This window comes from Carassius gibelio, chromosome B14, assembly GCF_023724105.1.
Source record: "Carassius gibelio isolate Cgi1373 ecotype wild population from Czech Republic chromosome B14, carGib1.2-hapl.c, whole genome shotgun sequence".
Taxonomy (NCBI): Eukaryota; Metazoa; Chordata; class Actinopteri; order Cypriniformes; family Cyprinidae; genus Carassius; species Carassius gibelio.
In genome coordinates this window covers 15,555,309-15,570,649 of record NC_068409.1, presented here as the reverse complement: position 1 = coordinate 15,570,649, position 15,341 = coordinate 15,555,309, and the positions used below count along the sequence as shown (strand labels likewise).

Below are 15,341 nucleotides of genomic sequence, written 5' to 3'. Positions count from 1 at the left end.
GAAAAATCTTTTTTATTGGAAAAATTTATGATGCGTTAAATCTTTATTTGCATTGATTTTGTACACTGTCTATATTTAGATTATTTGTTTAATTGTTTAAATGTTTGTGTACAGCACTTTGGTCAACCTTTCAAACATTTTAAAATGTGATTTATGAATAAAGAAATACATGAACTGACAGTGACACTAAAATCATCAGCTAGAGTCTCAGACGCGTGTGAAATGTGGAGAAGCGTCTCTCAGTTCAGCCAGAAGAGACTCAGGTGCATCCCAAACACACGAGAGAAGCCTCGCTCCACAGCTGCTCCGCCGGAGGGGACACATGAGAACACCTCGACCGGACAGACATCTGGCCTCATCAGGAGCACATCTGTGTCTGAAGGATCCTGAGATCGAGCCTCATGAAGACACCGTGAGAGCTCTGTCCATCAGTCCTGGGAGAAATCACTTTACTCTGCAGAACATGATCTCTTACATGTATTTTTGTCTTTTCCAGTACAAATAACTAAACATTCATACACCAAATGATTCCTTCTTGGGAGGCAAAATTACAATAGATATTTAAGGAGGGGAACGTAACACTATTTCCCTGTTTAATACTGTAAAGATGCTTTGACACAATCTGCATTGTAAAAAGTCCTGTATAAATAACTGTGACTTGACTTGTTATTTAGTCTAAAAGTAATTTAGTTAAAAAATCACGTTTTCCCTATGAATTAAGTAGATTTTTCTCACCCCTTTCTTTTTTTCTTGTTTCAAGCATAAACTCAAGACCTCCAGAAGAACCGAACCCTCGCAGACGCTTGAGTGAATTACACAGCTTCAGCTTCAGCTTCAGAGATGAAAGCCGTGAAGATCACAATCACTCCTGTGCTTCTAGTTCTACAATTATCCTGCCTTTATAGATCACAAATATTACTAATTACTTTTGCTCCTCTTTGGTAATGCATACATGTAAAAGTTTATATGGATTTATGTGATTATGTGAACGATGATGATAAACAAAGTCAATGGAGCTCGTGTTGATTTCACGTTTCAAAGAAACTCTAAAGCCACTTGACTGTTTCCATCCAAGAATATTTTATTTATCTGAAGCTAGCAACAAGGTTTGCAACACAGATCTTATTGTTGTGCGTTTCACTGTGTGTTTGGGAGGAGAGCAGTTAAAAAAGAGAAGAAATGCTGATGATAAAGTCATTTACTACTAAACATCTGCTGAAGATCAACAGAGCCGCTCTACAGAAACATCTACATGTGAATGAAAGGAGCGTTTCACATCGTTTCTCCATCACAGCGCAGTGAGAACATCCCATAATCACAGTCACCAGAAGTGTTTCCACAGCAGCGCTGCCACAGAAATATAATATCCTAAATAAAGAGTCTTTATGAGTCCTCTGTGTTTGTGATGCTGATGTTGACCAAATCAAAACAATCAATCCGCCTCCTGCCGAAGCATGAATAATGGATTCCAGTCAGGATCCCAGCTGAGATTCCCATTACATCCATAAACGCACAGATAAAACCTCATTACACTCCAGTGTCGGAACGTTTCAAGCCCTTTTTTTGAAAACCATTGCTCACAGAAATCTTCAGGACTGAGGAAACACATTAGTGTGAGAACCAAGAGGAATGCAACAAAACACATATGCAACAGATGATGTGCTATAATACATGTCTGAATAGAGCTAGATGATCTGAAGATCATCATGAAACAGAGCTGGAGCTCTGTGATGTGATTTGTGTGTCGCTCTTCATTTTGTGTGTTTTCACGTTGCTTTAGGAGTCAGCAGGCCATTATAACGAACATTTCTGAGAAGAGTCGCTGAATTCGTCAGAGTTTTACAGTTGGAAAAATCCTCAAGTGCAATGAATATACCTGTGGTTTTAGGATCAGTTATACTTCTGATCACACTGCAAGAGCTGAGGATCCTCCTCAGTACTGTTTCCAGTAAAAATATCTGAATTAATCAAGACACATTTACTGGAGAAGCACAATGACTGATATCAAGTGATCAAAGTGATCATAATCAAGCGAATTCATGATTCAATTAAGAACAAAAAACACATTTAATTCAAAGGGGAATAATAAGAAGATAATTTTTCTGACTACATTGGCAGAAGAAACCCGCTCAATTTTGATCCTAATTTCAGAATCCAGCACTTAATTTCGTATAAAATTTCCCTTTCGAATAAATGCATCTTGATTTGAGAACGTTTAGATATTTGCACTGAAAACAAAACAAGAAAGTAGTTTTTTGTCGGTTCAGCAGATTTGATCAGACTCAAATCATTTTACTCCATTTCTCCTTCATTTATACGAGCATTTGCATTGGTAAACGATTAAAAATTACAATATGCACCATATATTTGTTCAACTGACTGCAAGATTCAAGGATTTTCCAAACAAATGTTGAACTAAAAACATTCAGGATTTTAACCCACTTGAGAACTTGGTATAAGAGAACATCATCCTTGATCAAGTGAAGACGTGTGTGTGTGTGTGTGTGTGTGTGTGTAAACATTACTGAGGAGCGTGTGAAGAATCTTCAGGCCTGAGAACATCTAGTCTGTCAAGTTATTGAGAGCATCTTTAAGAGCCAATGGAGTCTTTGAGAACCGGATCCGATCCCAGTCGTTCTGAACGCATGAGCTTCCTCAGACCAGTGTTTGTGTGTCTGTCAGTGTTTGTGAGCACCAGATAGATTCCTCCTCACACCCTCAAACCTTCCTGAAGACCTCGAAGAGCGACGCCACCGAGTGCATGCGGTAGAAGAGGTTCATGGGGATGGCCAGGTTCAGCACCGTGGTCCAGACGCTGTACCCGAAGGTCTCCTGCTCCAGACCGCTGTCATACTGAGGACGGCATCCGAAGGCAGGGAGAATCCACAGCTGGACACAGAGAGAAGAACACAACATTGTTTATTTGGAGCCTGACAGTCAAATGATGTTTTACGGACCTGAGAGTAATTTTACACAGAAATGATGGTCCTGGAAGTACCTTGGTTTTGAGGTCATGGTTGGGCATGTTTTCGGTACACCAGCAGGAAAAACTAAACTTTTTTTATTGATTTAATTAAAATATATATTACATCTAAAAAAGTGTAGCTTTGTCTTCCAATAAAAGTTTTTTGCCCACACTGCTGCAATCCACCACAACACACTATTTGTACTTCAGTTTATGTTCTCTGTGGTAAAGAGGGAAGACGTGTGAAGTCCTTCCACTTTTAGATGAAAAATATCTGAGCATAAACGTTGCTTCTCACCGAGATGTTGCACATGAAGAGGAAGATGGTGATGTTCTTCAGGATCTGTCTCTTCCTCCCGGGCGTCACGTTGATCCGGTTCCCCACAGGACGTGTGACGTCCGTCTGCTTCCTGCTGAAGGCTGCTCTGCTCTCGGGCGTCTCTCCCTCCAGGGTCGTCTCGTAGCCGCGGTTCACGATGCCATCGTACGGCGGCCTGACACAGAACACCTCGGTTGCAAGCGGTTCGTCCGGATCCCTGCGTCTGCGGTACAGCGACTCCACGATGAACAGGTTCTGCACACACTTCTCCAGCACCAGCAGCAGTGAGTACACCAGACAGGTCCAGCGGAAGCTCGGAGAGCCGGGCCCAGCCGCTGCCACCGCCACCACACTGCACCACGACATCAGCCAGGAGCCCAGCGACGAGCCCAGCAGCAGCTCCGTGTCCAGCGCACGCGACGGGTTCGAACCCGTGTCCATGGGCCAGGCCTCCAGACGGTACACCAGCAGCCCGGCTCCGCTCGCAACACACATGCAGCTCAGCATCACCACGCCGTAGCAGTAGAACATGGAGACGGCGGCCTGCGGAGACTTCTCCACCTGCATCAGGTACACCACCAGATTATTTTATGAACACAGACTATTAATAATTACTCCTAGAGATTTTCAAGTTGATTTTGAATATAATGCATAATGGTGCATTATTGGCTAAAAGAAAAGCTATATGATATGTTGAGTATTGGTATTTGGATTGGGCCATTTTGGGCCATTTTTTTTAATGGCCTTTGAGTTGCTTTTGTTAGAAATATATGGCAACCCTGTGTTTTGTCAGTCCATCAGCATTTAGTGACTTTAACATTACCATTAGAGACCCACAGGGACCATTAAAGTCTCCATTAAACCAATACAATTCCCTTTATAACCATTAAACCCGTTACAGACTCCAAAGGAAAGTTTTTGGAGATTTTGTCAGGTTAAGCTCACTATTGGGTACAAATTTGTCCCTAAATTATGGTTGGTTCATACCCATACCCACACACACTCACACACACACACACACACACACTATGAGTTCTCCACCTTCATCAGGTACACCACCAGCATGGTGACGGAGCAGGCCAGCCCCAGCAAACCCAGCATGGGGCCGAGCAGCAGACCCGGGCTCCTCGTACTGGGACGCTTGCGGTTGCTGTGGAGGTCCAGCGTGCGGCCGATGTTCTTCCACATCACCAACAGCATGGCCGAGACGAAGATGTGGTACTCGATGTTGAAGGGGTACAGGTAGTAGAGGCTGGTGGAGAACATGGAGCAGACGCTGGTGGTGCAGTTACAGTGCGGCTCCGCTTCCACTGCGCACACACACACACACACACACATACATACAGAGAGACAATCAGCTGACACACACTCCGATTCACGCAATGAGATTCAGTGAAAACATGTGACCATGGAGCACAAAACCAGTCATAGGGTTCAATTTTGTGAAATTGAGATTTCTACATCATCTGAACACTGAATAAATAATGTGTTTCTTTAACCTCAAACCACATAAACACATTCCATTACACCAAATACACAAAATAATGTTCTTTTTAGCAACGTCATATGATCCCTTTAATGGTTCGTTAATAGCGACAATGAAAAATAAGTCAAATGCATTTATTACAGTGATCTTAGTAATTAACATTTAATAATAGATTATTAAAATCAAAAGTCAAAATTTGATATTATTGAATGGACCTGAGAAATATGAATTAACATTTGTGTTTTTATTAAAACAAATAATATAAATGAATAAGACATGTATTACTCATTGTTTAACAGATGTTAATGTTAGTTAATGCATTAACCTACGTTAACTAATGGGACTTTATCATGAAGTATGATCTGAAATCTTCGCTAGATTCACAATGGTAATACTTGTAGAAACACATCATCACTGTCTGTGAAAAGAGTCCACTGGAGTTTGAAATAGAATTGAAAGAAATTAAACACAATAGCACACATTCATCATTCCTACACGAATGACATAACTAACACGTAAATGTTTTCTAACTCTCTGAAGCCAGAAGAGAAGAGAGAAGATTAGAGGATAGAAGAGGATTGGAGAGGAGAAAGATGAGACGAGACGAGACGAGAGAAGGGGAGAGGAGAGGAGACAAGATGAGATGATTGGAGAGCAGAGCAGAGGAGAGGAGAGGAGAGGAGAGGAGGAGAGAGGAGAGGAGAGGAGTGGAGAGGAGAGGAGAAGAGAGGAGAGGAGAGGAGGAGAGAGGAGAGGAGAGGAGATGAGACGGGAGGAAAGCATTGGAGAGGAGAGGAGAGCAGAAGAGATGAGACGAGAGGAGAGGATTGAAGAGGAGAATGACGAGACGAGACAAGACGAGAGGAGGGGAGAGGAGTAGAGACGAGAGGAAAGGGGAGGAGAGGATTGGAGAGGAGAGAAGATGAGATGAGAGGAGAGGAGAGAAGAGGATTGGAGAAGAGAGAAGATTAGAGGATAGAAGAGGAATGGAGAGGAGAGAAAATGAGAGGAGAGCAGTAAAGACGATATGAGAGGAGAGGATTGAAGAGGAGAAAGATGAGACGAGACGAGAGAAGGGGAGAGGAGAGGAGACAAGATGAGAGGATTGGAGAGCAGAGCAGAGGAGAGGAGAGGAGGAGAGAGGAGAGGAGAGGAGAGGAGAGGAGAGGAGAGGAGAGGAGTGGAGAGGAGAGGAGAGGAGAGGAGGAGAGAGGAGAGGAGAGGAGAGGAGAGGAGAGGAGAGGAGAGGAGAGGAGACGAGACGAGAGGAGACGAGACGAGACGAGATGAGAGAAGGGGAGAGGAGAGGAGAGGAGAGAGGATGAGAGGAGAGGATTAGAGAGGAGAGGAGATGAGAGGAGTGGAGAGGAGACGAGACGAGAGGAGAGGATTAGAGAGGAGATGAGAGGAGAGGAGACGAGAGGAGAGGATTAGAGAGGAGAGGAGAGGAGAGGAGAGGAGAGGAGTGGAAAGGAGACGAGACGAGAGGAGACGAGAGGAGACGAGAGGAGACGAGAGGAGAGGAGAGGAGAGGAGAGGAGAGGAGAGGAGAGGAGTGGAGAGGAGAGGAGAGGAGAGGAGACGAGATGAGAGGAGACGAGAGGAGAGGAAAGGAGAGGAGAGGAAAGGAGACGAGACGAGAGGAGAGGAGATGAGAGGAGAGGAGAGGAGAGGAGACGAGACAAGAGGAGAGGAAAGGAGAGGAGAGGAAAGGAGACGAGACGAGACGAGAGGAGATGAGAGGTGAGGTGAGGAGAGGAGACGAAAGGAGAGGAGAGGAGAGGAGAGTGGAGGGGAGGAGACGAGAGGAGACAAGAGGAGAGGAGAGGAGAGGAGAGGAGAGGAGAGGAGAGGAGAGGAGACGAGACGAGACGAGAGGAGATGAGAGGAGAGGAGACGAGAAAAGAGGAGACGAGAGGAGAGGAGATGAGAGGAGAGGAGAGGGGAAGGGAGGAGAGGAGATGAGAGGAGAGGAGACGAGAGGAGAGGAGAGGGGAAGGGAGGAGAGGAGATGAGAGGAGTGGAGAGGAGACGAGACGAGACGAGAGGAGAGGATTAGAGAGGAGATGAGAGGAGAGGAGAGGAGAGGAGAGGAGAGGAGTGGAGAGGAGACGAGACGAGAGGAGACGAGAGGAGAGGATTAGAGAGGAGAGGAGAGGAGAGGAGAGGAGTGGAGAGGAGAGGAGAGGAGAGGAGAGGAGACGAGAGGAGAGGAGAGGAAAGGAGAGGAGAGGAAAGGAGACGAGACGAGAGGAGATGAGAGGAGAGGGGGGAAAGGAGAGGAGAGGAAAGGAGACGAGACGAGACGAGAGGAGATGAGAGGTGAGGAGAGGAGACGAAAGGAGAGGAGAGGAGAGGAGAGTGGAGGGGAGGAGACGAGAGGAGACAAGAGGAGAGGAGAGGAGACGAGACGAGACGAGAGGAGACGAGAGGAGAGGAGACGAGAGAAGAGGAGACGAGAGGAGAGGAGAGGAGAGGAGAGGAGATGAGAGGAGCACACATTCATCATTCCTACACGAATGACATAACTAACACGTAAATGTTTTCTAACTCTCTGAAGCCAGAAGAGAAGAGAGAAGATTAGAGGATAGAAGAGGATTGGAGAGGAGAAAGATGAGACGAGACGAGACGAGAGAAGGGGAGAGGAGAGGAGACAAGATGAGAGGATTGGAGAGCAGAGCAGAGGAGAGGAGAGGAGAGGAGAGGAGAGGAGAGGAGGAGAGAGGAGAGGAGAGGAGTGGAGAGGAGAGGAGAAGAGAGGAGAGGAGAGGAGGAGAGAGGAGAGGAGAGGAGATGAGACGGGAGGAAAGCATTGGAGAGGAGAGGAGAGCAGAAGAGATGAGACGAGAGGAGAGGATTGAAGAGGAGAATGATGAGACGAGACAAGACGAGAGGAGGGGAGAGGAGTAGAGACGAGAGGAAAGGGGAGGAGAGGATTGGAGAGGAGAGAAGATGAGATGAGAGGAGAGGAGAGAAGAGGATTGGAGAAGAGAGAAGATTAGAGGATAGAAGAGGAATGGAGAGGAGAGAAAATGAGAGGAGAGCAGTAAAGACGATATGAGAGGAGAGGATTGAAGAGGAGAAAGATGAGACGAGACGAGAGAAGGGGAGAGGAGAGGAGACAAGATGAGAGGATTGGAGAGCAGAGCAGAGGAGAGGAGAGGAGAGGAGAGGAGAGGAGAGGAGAAGAGAGGAGAGGAGACGAGAGGAGATGAGATGGGAGGAAAGGGAACGAGAGGATTGGAGAGGAGAGAAGATGATAGAAGAGGAGAGAAGATGAGAGGAGAGGATTAGAGAGGAGAGGAGATGAGAGGAGTGGAGAGGAGACGAGACGATAGGAGAGGATTAGAGAGGAGATGAGAGGAGAGGAGAGGAGACGAGAGGAGAGGATTAGAGAGCAGAGCAGAGGAGAGGAGAGGAGAGGAGAGGAGGAGAGAGGAGAGGAGAGGAGAGGAGAGGAGTGGAGAGGAGAGGAGAGGAGAGGAGAGGAGGAGAGAGGAGAGGAGAGGAGAGGAGAGGAGACGAGACGAGACGAGAGGAGACGAGACGAGACGAGATGAGAGAAGGGGAGAGGAGAGGAGAGAGGATGAGAGGAGAGGATTAGAGAGGAGAGGAGATGAGAGGAGTGGAGAGGAGACGAGACGAGAGGAGAGGATTAGAGAGGAGATGAGAGGAGAGGAGAGGAGACGAGAGGAGAGGATTAGAGAGGAGAGGAGAGGAGAGGAGTGGAGAGGAGACGAGACGAGAGGAGACGAGAGGAGACGAGAGGAGAGGATTAGAGAGGAGAGGAGAGGAGAGGAGAGGAGAGGAGTGGAGAGGAGAGGAGAGGAGAGGAGAGGAGACGAGATGAGAGGAGACGAGAGGAGAGGAAAGGAGAGGAGAGGAAAGGAGACGAGACGAGAGGAGAGGAGAGGAGAGGAGAGGAGAGGAGACGAGACAAGAGGAGAGGAAAGGAGAGGAGAGGAAAGGAGACGAGACGAGACGAGACGAGACGAGAGGAGATGAGAGGTGAGGAGAGGAGACGAAAGGAGAGGAGAGGAGAGGAGAGTGGAGGGGAGGAGACGAGAGGAGACAAGAGGAGAGGAGAGGAGAGGAGAGGAGAGGAGAGGAGACGAGACGAGACGAGAGGAGATGAGAGGAGAGGAGACGAGAGGAGAGGAGACGAGAAAAGAGGAGACGAGAGGAGAGGAGACGAGAGGAGAGGAGAGGGGAAGGGAGGAGAGGAGATGAGAGGAGAGGAGACGAGAGGAGAGGAGAGGGGAAGGGAGGAGAGGAGATGAGAGGAGTGGAGAGGAGACGAGACGAGAGGAGAGGATTAGAGAGGAGATGAGAGGAGAGGAGAGGAGACGAGAGGAGAGGATTAGAGAGGAGAGGAGAGGAGAGGAGAGGAGAGGATAGGAGAGGAGAGGAGAGGAGTGGAGAGGAGACGAGACGAGAGGAGACGAGAGGAGACGAGAGGAGACGAGAGGAGAGGATTAGAGAGGAGAGGAGAGGAGAGGAGAGGAGATGAGAGGAGACGAGAGGAGAGGAGAGGAGAGGAAAGGAGACGAGACGAGACGAGAGGAGATGAGAGGTGAGGAGAGGAGACGAAAGGAGAGGAGAGGAGATGAGAGTGGAGGGGAGGAGAAGAGAGGAGACAAGAGGAGAGGAGAGGAGACGAGACGAGACGAGAGGAGACGAGAGGAGAGGAGACGAGAGAAGAGGAGACGAGAGGAGAGGAGAGGAGAGGAGATGAGAGGAGACGAGACGAGAGGAGAGGAGAGGAGAGGAGACGAAACAAGACGAGAGGAGACAAGAGGAGAAGAGAGGAGAGGAGAGGAGAGGAGAGGAGACGAGATGAGATGAGAGGAGACGAGAGGAGAGGAGAGGAGACGAGACGAGACGAGAGGAGACAAGATGAGAGGAGAGGAGAGGAGACAAGAGAAGACGAGAGGAGAGGAGAGGAGAGGAGACGAGAGGGGAGGAGAGGAGAGGAGAGGAGACGAGAGGGGAGGAGAGGAGAGGAGACAAGATGAGAGGATTGGAGAGCAGAGGAGACAAGACGAGAGGAGACGAGAGGAGACGAGAGGAGGGGAGAGGAGACAAGATGAGAGGAGAGAAGAGAAGAGGAGAGGAGAGGAGAGGAGAGGAGTGGAGAGGAGAGGAGACGAGACAAGTGGAGAGGAGAGGAGAGGAGAGGAGAGGAGAGGAGAGGAGAGGAGAGGAGAGGAGAAGAGACGAGAAGAGAGGAGAGGAGAGGAGAGGAGAGGAGATGAGAGGAGAGGAGACAAGAGGAGACGAGAGGAGAAGAGAGGAGAGGAGAGCAGAGCAGAGCAGAGCAGAGGAGAGGAGAGGAGAGGAGAGGAGACAAGAGGAGACAAGAGGAGAAGAGAGGAGAGGAGAGCAGAGGAGAGGAGAGGAGAGGAGAGGAGAAGGGACGAGAGGAGAGGAGACAAGAGGAGACGAGAGGAGAGGAGAGGAGAGGAGAGGAGAGGAGAGGAGAGGAGAGGAGACGAGAAGAGACGAGACGAGAGGAGACGAGACGAGAGGAGAGGAGACGAGAGGGGAGGAGAGGAGAGGAGGGGAGATGAGAGGAGAGGAGAGGAGAGGAGAGGAGAGGAGAGGAGAGGAGAGGAGACGAGACGAGACGAGAGGAGAGGAGAGGAGAGGGGAGGAGAGGAGAGGAGAGGAGACAAGATGAGAGGATTGGAGAGCAGAGGAGATGAGAGGAGAGGAGAGTAGACGAGATGAGAGGATTGGAGAGGAGAGGAGAGGAGAGGAGAGGAGACAAGATGAGAGGATTGGAGAGCAGAGGAGACGAGAGGAGAGGAGAGTAGACGAGATGAGAGGATTGGAGAGGAGAGGAGAGGAGAGGAGAGGAGAGGAGAGGAGAGGAGAGGAGAGGAGACGAGACGAGACGAGAGGAGAGGAGAGGAGACGAGACAAGACAAGTGGAGAGGAGAAGAGAGGAGAGGAGAGGAGAAGAGAAGAGAAGAGAAGAGAAGAGAAGAGAAGAGAAGAGAAGAGAGGAGAGGAGAGGAGAGGAGAGGAGACGAGACGAGAGGAGAGGAGACGAGACAAGACAAGTGGAGAGGAGAGGAGAGGAGAAGAGAAGAGAAGAGAAGGGAAGAGAAGAGAGGAGAGGAGAGGAGAGGAGAAGAGAAGAGAAGAGAAGAGAGGAGAGGAGAGGAGAGGAGAGGAGACGAGAGAATCTGTAAAAAGATACATTTTCAAAGCAGTTTTATTTGTGTTCACTATGTGTTTTTAATTTATTTTTATATATTAAATATTTAAAAAAAATTATTTTCAGCATTGTTCCTCCAGTCATAAGTATCACATGATCTTCATAAATCATTCTAATATGATGATTTACGGCTCAAGGAACATTTCTGATTATTATCAATGTTGAAAACAGTTGTGCTGCACAATATTTTTGTAGAAACTGACACATTTTATTTTTCAGGATTCACAGATGAGTAGAAAGGTCAAAAGAATATAATTTTTTAAATATTGAATAAACAAAAAGATTTTGTAACATTATAAATGCATTTACTGTAAACTTTCATCAATTTAATGAGTCCTTGATGAATAAAGGTATTAAAATCAAATTGACCTCAGCGTAAAGAGATTGTTCACTTAAAATTATTATTCAGTCATCATTTCTCATGTCATTCCAATCCTAACTGATTTAATTTTTCTACTATAAAGAACTTTTAGTGGTTTAATGGATGTTTAAGCTCTTTCATGCAACCATGAAAGTAATAAAGAACTTTTATTTTAAACAGTGACAAATGCCCACACACACCTGCTTTTATGAAATAGAGAGAAAGAGAGAGAGAGAGAGAGAGAGAGAGACTATAGCAAAGAAAAAATCCCAGACTCCTCCCACACTGAGCAGAGCACTCTGAAAAACACTATTGTCCTCTCACTCTCACACACACACACACACACACCTGTGGAGAGATTGGCATATCCCAGCGCAGTCAGGCGTCTCCTGTGGTTGTTGAGAAAATGCTCCGCTTCTGACATCACTCCATTACACCACAGCAGCAGGTTAGTGAAGACGGCGTGAATCACTCCAAACCTGCTCAACACACACAAACACACACACACACACACCGGTGTTTCACATGATCGGATTCATCATGTGAAGCTGAAGCCATTTCATCAGCATCTCAAGTGAAATTACACGAGGAATCTGCTCCTGTGTAACATGTGTCTAATGTTGACTCTTTCCAATCATGTGTATGTGTCATAATCATCACCTTCTAAAGACATGCATTGATTGGAATACAAAGTGCATTCAGAGTACTGTATTGTGAACTGATGAAATGCATAAATAAGTCACTTTAGATGAATGCACGTCACATGCACATGTATGGCAGAACTCCTCATGCATCTGTCTTCAGGACTATATCTCTACTATTTGTTCTCATTTGGACTGAAAGCATCTGCTGCTACATGAACAAAGACGGAGAAAGAAGTGTGTCTGTACCTTTCAAACGTTTCATATTTCTTGATGACATCTCTGATGTGGAACCAGAGGAAATGCACCTGCAATCAAGATCAAACACACAGACATCACAGAGTTCACTTCAGAACTAATGAACTTCACAACTGAACTGATCTGAATAATAACTCTATTGTCTTCTGTAGAGCTGCCTTATAGCTGAAACTGATACTGTTTCATAGCTTAACATAATTAATACTGCTATTTTCCTGTTTATTTCTGTCAGTTTTTTTAAAATAACATTTTGCTAAAGTTTCAATTAAACGTTATTATTGAATGTTCTCTTAAAGTCAAGTTTAAAAAACTTTGTTCTTGGTTATATGAATGTTAAAGAATTTGATATAGTCATTGTAAACACTATGTGAATGTTACTTTTGAATGTTACTTTTGAATGTTGTCTGAACGTTCGGAAACAAGAAGTAACATTTAAAAACCACAAAGGTTCGAAAAAATAATGTTTTTTGTGTGTGTTTTAACAATATTAATGAGATATTTTTGAAAGAACGTTCTATTAACGTTACTCGAAGAACATTTTCTCATAACTTTGAGAGAACGTTCTGAGAGCAATTCCTGTGAGCTGGCGTGAAGCTTCATTTAATAAATCCACATAAAGCGTAACAAACATAAATGTGACCTCTCACCTGAGATATGGTGTGCAGCGCGTGCACGATAGGATAGACTCCGAGCACGGCGGAGATGCATGAATGATATCCGACGAAATATCCGATGCGGAACGCGTCCATGATGAGCGACAGCAACGCCAGCATCGTCAGCCCCCCTGAACACACAGCAGAATCACTCATTCTCACGCACGCTCACGCGGCAAAGCAAAGTTTGGTGTAATCCGATCTCATGAATGTGCGTGAGAATGGCAAGATTTTCTGTTTCTATTTGTCATTTTATTCATAAATAAATACATTAATAAATTTATTTTGGCATGTATATAATACGCAAATGGCAGGTTAAGGGGTGCGGGGTAGGTGTATCATATGCAAGCAAATCTGCGCATGCACGTCAAACACGGGCGTATGGTATGTAAACCAAAGTCAGTTTCTGCGTATAAATACCTAAAAAAAAATGTCGTGCTATTGATACGCATTTTCATGAGACCGGGCTAATAGTTCAGTAGACGCGCGTCACCTCGGATCCAGCTGGTGCCCGCGTGCGCGTCCCTCTCCGGCACCGGACCGCGCTCCCGTTCCCTCCGGATCATGTAGCAGAGCATCCACACGAGCTGCACGAGCATCAGAGCCGTGATGAAGGCCAGCAGGTGCTCCTTCTTCACCGCGGGACCGTGCTGGGCGAGCGCGAGCATCACGGACACGCCGATCAGCAGCAGGTTGGTTCCGTACTGCGCGCTCAGCGTCTCCGCGTTCTTCTGCGGGTACTTCTTGGTCAAACTCACCTTGAGCTTGGAGAAAAGTTTCTTCTCCGCGTTCGATGAGGAGGAGGAGGAGGAGGAAGAGGAGGAAGCGGGGCTGTATTTGTTCAGACACACGATGTCCAGGCCGCTGTGCTCCACCATGGTGTCGTCGTTGAGGGAGTGATGCGCGCCGCGCCGCGGACATGCTCAGTGCGCGTCCATCGCCGCTATATACCTCCTACAGAGCGCGGCAGATTAACGCGGATTGAGTTTCATTCATCTGCGAGCTTCTGGAAAAGCGACGGTGCCAAGAAACGCTGCGCCAAACTTCACCAAGCATGCGTTCGCGCTGCGTCTCCGCGCTGCTCCTCGCGCCGTGGTCAGATGTGAAGCTCCAGTGCGCTTTACCTCGGCCTCCAGCGAGCTTTTAGGATCTCGGGTTTCACTGGTCAAAGGCTCTTTATGGACGGCCCTTTGTTGAGCACAGACTCGTATAACGGATGTGCAAACAGAAGAATGCGCGCAACGCGGAATCTGCGTGCGGTGGACTGCGAAACGCGGCTGAAATCAGACGCAGCTTCTTCTGAAGAAATGTTTGCGGGAAGAAACCGAATTTGACGGTGTGGTCGATTACAGAGAGACCCACTATTAGATGAAACCGATCCGGGCCAGAGAGCGCCAACAAAAGAGCTTCTATTATAACGGCTCTGACCTGGATCCCCGTGCGCACGCACCGTCAGCCTCCGCTCATCCCGTGCGTTCAGGCGCGCTGCTGCTCTGTGTGACCCGGATCAAAGGTAACGAGAAGCGCACGCTGGTTTCCGCTGATCGACCCTGGAGACCCTTGATGAAGTCTGACAGATGCGATCACGCGCTTATCATCCCCATCATTCTCTCGTAATGTCATCAGCGAGCGTTTGATCAAGAGTGCGCTGCTGTTGTGAATAAAGATTATAAAGAGTCACTTCAAGATGTCGTGTGAAATGCAGTGTTTCTTGGTAACTAACTGTGTAACATAGGCTACTAGCAATCTCTGAGGGAAATAATTTCTACACCATGTTTTATTTGGGAACTGCGTAATTACAGGAAATCAATTCTATATTGGAATTTCTGCTAGAATTCGGAACCAGTCCTAATGGGATCAAATCATGAGAGATCCGAGATAACGGAAGTACAAGTCTGTTTACACAAAGGCCCATCCCGTTTACATACATACAGGTCAATAAGAAGACGCACATTAAGTCTGTCTTATTCCAAAAAAAAGGAATAAGACAGAATTACAGATTTCTTATTCCTAATTATTGTAATATGGTAATTTTATACTAATTTTATATTTTTAGACTGGTGCTATTTCAAAAAGTTGTACACATTAAGAGATAATTTTTTTCTATATGTTCACCGATAATCACATTAACCAAAGGCGATAGATTTGTTGCTGTAGTTACAAGAACTGAAAATTTGTTATTGCTTCATTAGAACGGCATGGGACTCGACCCCCACTAACAGGTTAGACTGACTATCTGTGAGAGGTTGTGTTTGCTGAAGCTCAACCCTTAACCCACAGTTCCCCGCTGACATCATCAGGCTTTCAGCTCAGCACTATTCACAAGTACAGACATTCACTCTCGTATATTTTATATATATATTACTCGTTATATATTATACTCGTGAACAGTAGCTTTATACGAATCAGAAATGCTCAGTATATGTCAGAAGTGC

The 15,341-nt window shown here is 46.6% G+C and overlaps 1 protein-coding gene across 1 annotated transcript; it reads right to left on the bottom strand.

Moving 5' to 3' along the window:
* Positions 1-1,060: 1,060 nt before the first annotated feature.
* LOC127971434 (proton channel OTOP1-like) lies at positions 1,061-14,527 on the bottom strand. Its single transcript, XM_052574437.1, has 7 exons — positions 13,400-14,527; positions 12,901-13,037; positions 12,245-12,303; positions 11,703-11,833; positions 4,326-4,594; positions 3,264-3,845; positions 1,061-2,889 (listed from the first exon to the last, which is right to left on the bottom strand). Exons 1-7 carry the CDS (start codon positions 13,782-13,784, stop codon positions 2,719-2,721), a joined length of 1,734 nt encoding a protein of 577 aa, XP_052430397.1. The 5' UTR covers positions 13,785-14,527; the 3' UTR covers positions 1,061-2,718.
* Between the last annotated feature and the right edge of the window lie 814 nt (positions 14,528-15,341).